Below are 5,000 nucleotides of genomic sequence, written 5' to 3'. Positions count from 1 at the left end.
TTGGCAGTGGGAGACAAAGAATACCCTAGAAGGTCCAAACCCTAAACCCTAAACCCTAAACCCTAAACCCTAAACCCTCGGAGGTCTAGGCCCTAGGCCCTAGGTGGCGCGCCCGCAAACCCTGCGGGGTGCAGCTTTGACCCGAAACGCTAAACCCTAGGAGTTGCAGCTCTAAACCCTAAACCCTCGAAGATGCAGCTCCAAACCCTAAACCCTAAACCCTAGAAGGTGCAAACCCTAAACCCTCAACACTTCCCCAAATTTGACCCAACTCGAAACCCTAAGTCCTAGAGTGAAGAAACGCTGAGGCCTAAACCCTCGTCAAGCCCTAAACCCTAAACCCTCGCTCAAACCCTAGATTTTATAACCTCACTAAAGTTACTTTAAATCGTCAGCTTTGGCCTAAACCCTCGCCGAAACCCTAAACCCTTGCCTAAACCCTAAACCCTCGCCAAAACCCTAAACCCTAGGGTTTTAATTGCAAACACAGGCCTCCCAAGCTGCAGGCCTTCGTTCAAAACCCTAAACCCTAAACCCTAATATTTGAATTCTAATTCCTAATAAAACTGCAAACCCTCAGCCCTAAACAGAGCCCTCGCAGTGAGGCCAAACCCTCACCCAAACCCTAAACCCTAAACCCTCGATGAAACCCTAATTTCCTATTCACCAGGATTTGCAGTCTCGCAGCTCCCGCTTTCTGGACACAGGCTCTCTACAGTCGCGCTGAGGGTTAAGGGTTTAGGGTTTAGGGTTTAGGGTTTGGGGTTTAGGGTTTAGGGTTTAGGGTTTAGGGTTTGGGGTTTTTGCTGCAGGGTGGCGTTTGCGTGTCTGAACGAGGTGTATCTACAGTTCACGCAGAGCGTGCCGGCGAGCAAGTGGAGAAGTTTGGAAATAAAAAAAGAAAAAAATAATAAATCCAACAATCCAGAAATAGATTTTGGAGAAAAGATGCAAACTCTTTTGAAGAAGTACAAAGTCCGTCACTTCTTTTAGAATCTTTTGTTCTTTTTTCCACTTTCTAACTCCTTTTCTCTGCTGTATACGCTGTTTTAGGGTTTTGCATGCAAAACCCTTTTCCGCTTCTTCTGCTTCCCAGAAAGCCCTTTCGCGCTCAGGTGTACGTACACCCCGCCGCCAGCCCCAAAAGGCTTCGAGCTTTGCATGCGTTTTTGCATGCGTTTTTGCATGCGTTTTTGCATGCGTTTATTTTTTGCGAGTTTCCACTTTTTGGGAAATGTTTGCTCGGAAATTCCTTCAAAGGCTTTATTTCAAAGTCCAAAAAATCGGAAATGTCCTCAAAAGTGCAAATTGCCAGCTGCATGCAAGTGCATGCAAGTGCATGCAAAGTGCATGCAAGTGCATGCAAGTGCATGCAAAGTGCATGCAAGTGCATGCAAAGGTTTTGCTGGAGTTTGGGGCTGGGAGACCACTGGTCACCTCCAGTGGTCACTTTTGCAAAGTGGCCAAATGCATTATTTTCCACCAATAAATGGCATTTTCGGAGTCCTTTTTTAATCAGAAAAGGCATTTAATTCAATTTAATTCCTTTTTTGATCATTAAATTCAATTTAATTCTTTTTTTGATCATTAAATTCATTTATTTCCGAAAAATGTCTTTTTTTGGCTTTGAGAATTTTTTGGAATTACACCGCTGTGTGCTGCAGCTGCGGTGTACGTACACCTCACGGCGGCTGCGCAGTCATTCGTTCGGTCGATTCTGCTGCTTTATTTGACCACTTCATTTAATTAATTGATTTAAATAATTAATTTAATTATTTATTTCAATTAATTAATTCAATTAATGATTTAATTTCTTTTTTTCCCTTTCTGCAGAACCCCGCGCTCTCGGACCAGCTGGTTCAGGCTCAGCTCAAGGCAGACAGAGCACAAGTAAGTCCACAAACCCTAAACCCTAAACCCTAAACCCTAAACCCTAATTTTAGGCTGGAAGGGGACACGGCATCCGCTCTCCGGGTGCCCTGCCGGCAGCTCCTCGGGGGTTTAGGGTTTAGGGTTTAGGGTTCAGGGCGAAGCCGGGACTGGGCCCGAACGCCCGCGGCTGGCCCCCCGGCCTAGGGTTTAGGGTTTAGAGTTTAGGGTTTAGGGTTTAGGGTTTAGGGTTTAGGGTTTGGGCGCGCAGGAGGTGGTACGACAGACTGTTGTCTCAGTGCTGAGACAAGGAGAGAGTTTGCAGGAGTTAATAAACAAAAGCGAAGACCTTTCGGGTTAGCTGCAGCAAATAATTATTTTAAAATCAATTTTAAATTTAAATTAATTTAAATTTAAATTAATTTAAATTTATATTAATTTAAATTAATTTAAATTGATTTAAATTAATTTAAGTCTATTTATTCCTCCAAAGTGACGAGTGGGCGAGTTGCTGCTGCTGCTACACCTGCTGCTGCACCTGCTGCTACTGCTGCTGCACTTGCTGCTGCTGCACCTGGTTTGCTGCTGCCGCTGCTGCTGCTGCTGCTGCTGCAGTTGGCCTTTTTTCAGGGGCTGCAGCAGCAAATACAAATGTGAACATAAGTGCAAAAGGAAATAAAGCAAAAACAAAAAAGTTATTTTTTATTTTTATTTATTTGTATTTAATTGTTTTTAATTGCTTTTAACTGTTTTTAACGTGAAGATAAATGTATTTAAAGAAAGCAGCAAATATAAACTTTATTAAAATGAAAATAATTTAAATTTAAATGAACAAATGAAATCCATTTTTAAATGTAAAACAATTCAAATGCATTTACTTATACAAAGTTGATTCTAAAATGAAAATAATTCAAATTTAGAAAAATAAGTAAATATATTCGAAAATAAAAAATATTTCGATTTTAATTAAATAAATAAAATGGATTTAAAATTTAAAAATAATTTAAATTTAATTAATTAAATAAAATGAATTTTTAAATAAAAATAATTCGAATTTAATTAAATGTCTTTTTTGTCTCAGCGGGCTCTAAGCAGCTCTTCAAAAGTACAAACAAAGTGAAAAGCAGTTTTGGCTGCTGCAAAATGCAGTAAGTAGCAGCAGCAGCAGCAGCAGCAGCAGCAGCAGCAGCAGCAGGAACTGCAGCAGCAACAGCAGGAGCAGATGCTGCTGGAGCTGCAGCAGAAGCAAGAGCAGCAGCAGTTGCTGAAGCTGCCGCAGCAGCAAGAGCAGCAGCAGCAGCTGCTGCTGCTGCAAGAGCGGCAGTTGCTGAAGCTGCAGCAGCAGCAAGAGCAGCAGCAGCTGCTGCTGCCGCACAAGCAGCAAGAGCAGCAGCAGCTGCTGCTGCACTTAGTGCTCCTTCAATTTGTGCTTTTATCCAAAATGCATTAAAAGGACTTTTTAACTTTGGGGGATTTGTGTAGTTCCCGAAAAGTCCTTTTTGCTGCTGCATGCATATTTGCATGCAACTGCATGCACTTTTGCATGCAACTGCATGCATATTTGCATGCATGCATATTTGCATGCAACTGCATGCATATTTGCATGCATGCATATTTGCATGCATGCATATTTGCATGCAGTTGCATGCACTTTTGCATGCAACTGCATGCATATTTGCATGCAACTGCATGCACTTTTGCATGCAGTTTCCGTTCCCCCCAACGCAAATCCCCTGAAACTGCTCCTTTTCTCTCTTTATTTCTTTTATATTTGCATTCATTTGCATGCATTTGCATGCACATTTGCATGCATTTGCATGCATATTTGCATGCATATTTGCATGCATTTGCATGCATATTTGCATGCATATTTGCATGCATTTGCAATTAGTTGAAACCGCGGTCTTTTCCGCGCAGTTTGGGGTGTACGTACACCCGGTGTACGTACACCGGGTGTACGTACACCCGGGGCCTCCGCCGACGCGTTTTATAAAAATGTAAATTCTTTTATTTGTTAAATAAATTTAAATACTTTTAATTTGTTGAACATTAAATATAAATGGTTTTATAACTTATTTATATTTAAAACATAAGTATTGTTCGTATTACTTTTAATAAGTACAAATACTTAAATGCAAATAATAATTCCGCCCCGTCTATCCAAATTATTTATTTATTTCTTATAAATTATAAATAATTTTTTTATTTAATTATATTTACATTTATATTTGCATTTATAAACAAAAGTGTGAAGAGCCTCTGTGATCCTCTTAATGCCAATCTCTCTGGGGCCCCACCTCTCCAACTAAACCCTAAACCCTAAACCCTAAGCCGCCTAGTGCGTGCGCATAAGCCTGTAATTAATCTTTGTCTCCAGCTACTCTGCTGCAGCAGCTAGCTAATGCTCTGCTGCAGCTGCTGCTGCTGCTCTGCAGCAGCAGCTGCTGCTGCTCTGCAGCAGCAGCTGCTGCTGCTCTGCTGCTCTGTGTTAATTAGTTTTCTCGATAGTGGCTTTTCTGCTGCTTTTAAAAGCAAGCAAATCTCTGTGTCACTTTTCGAAGCGCCGGTTGCTGCTGCTGCTGCTGCAGCAGCAGCAGCAGCAGCAGCTGCAGCAGGGCGTTTGAAGGCGAATTTGCGCGTTCTCGCGCTGCTTTTTCGCGGGCCCGCGCGGCCGCCCCTGCTGCAGCAGCAGCAGCAGCAGCAGCAGCAGCAGCTAGTGCGCGGGGTTGCCGACGCGAATGCGGGAGCGCGCGAGCTGCTTCCGCGAAAGCCGCTGCTGCTGCTGCTCCCGCGGCCGCGGGACTTCCTTTTGCTGCTCCCGCACTATCACCTCGATGTGGCAGGGGCTGGACATGTAGGCATTAATGCGCCCGTGGGCCCTGTAGGTCCTGCGGCGGCCGCGGGGGGCCCTGCTGACAGCAATGTGCTCAATCACCAGGTTCTCCGTGTCCAAGTTCTGCTTCTGCAGCAGCAGCAGCAGCAGCAGCAGCAGCAGCAGCAGCAGCACACGCGCCGCAAAATTCCACGCAAACAGCAAAAAAAACGAAGCAAACACCACCCGGATATACCCCGCAGCAGCAGCAGCAGCAGCAGCAGCAGCAGCAGCAGCAGCAGCAGCAGCAGCAGCAGCA

The 5,000-nt window shown here is 44.0% G+C and overlaps 2 protein-coding genes across 2 annotated transcripts in view; one reads left to right on the top strand and one right to left on the bottom strand.

Annotated features, from left to right (window-relative positions):
- Positions 1-3,025, top strand: part of ENH_00010800 (hypothetical protein, conserved) — a gene marked incomplete at both ends in the record, with an annotated part of 3,100 nt that extends 75 nt beyond the window's left edge. Inside the window, 5 exons of the mRNA XM_013578842.1 lie at positions 1-32; positions 813-975; positions 1,834-1,890; positions 2,141-2,225; positions 2,997-3,025. The exon at positions 1-32 is cut by the window's left edge and continues 75 nt beyond it. Coding sequence (XP_013434296.1) covers positions 1-32; positions 813-975; positions 1,834-1,890; positions 2,141-2,225; positions 2,997-3,025 — 366 coding nt within the window. The remainder of the gene's footprint in view (positions 33-812; positions 976-1,833; positions 1,891-2,140; positions 2,226-2,996) is intronic.
- Positions 3,026-4,582: 1,557 nt separating this feature from the next.
- On the bottom strand, positions 4,583-4,831 carry ENH_00010790 (60S ribosomal protein L17, putative; the record flags this gene model as incomplete). The annotated part of the gene is made up of 1 exon (XM_013578841.1): positions 4,583-4,831. A coding segment is annotated over one exon (249 nt), but the record flags the coding sequence as incomplete, so codon positions are not given.
- Positions 4,832-5,000: the final 169 nt, after the last annotated feature.

The sequence above is a fragment of the Eimeria necatrix genome, genomic scaffold, assembly GCF_000499385.1.
Source record: "Eimeria necatrix Houghton genomic scaffold, Enh_scaff1322, whole genome shotgun sequence".
Lineage (NCBI taxonomy): Eukaryota > Apicomplexa > Conoidasida > Eucoccidiorida > Eimeriidae > Eimeria > Eimeria necatrix.
Note: the sequence above shows the minus strand (reverse complement) of the source record. Positions and strands in the feature narration are given on the sequence as shown.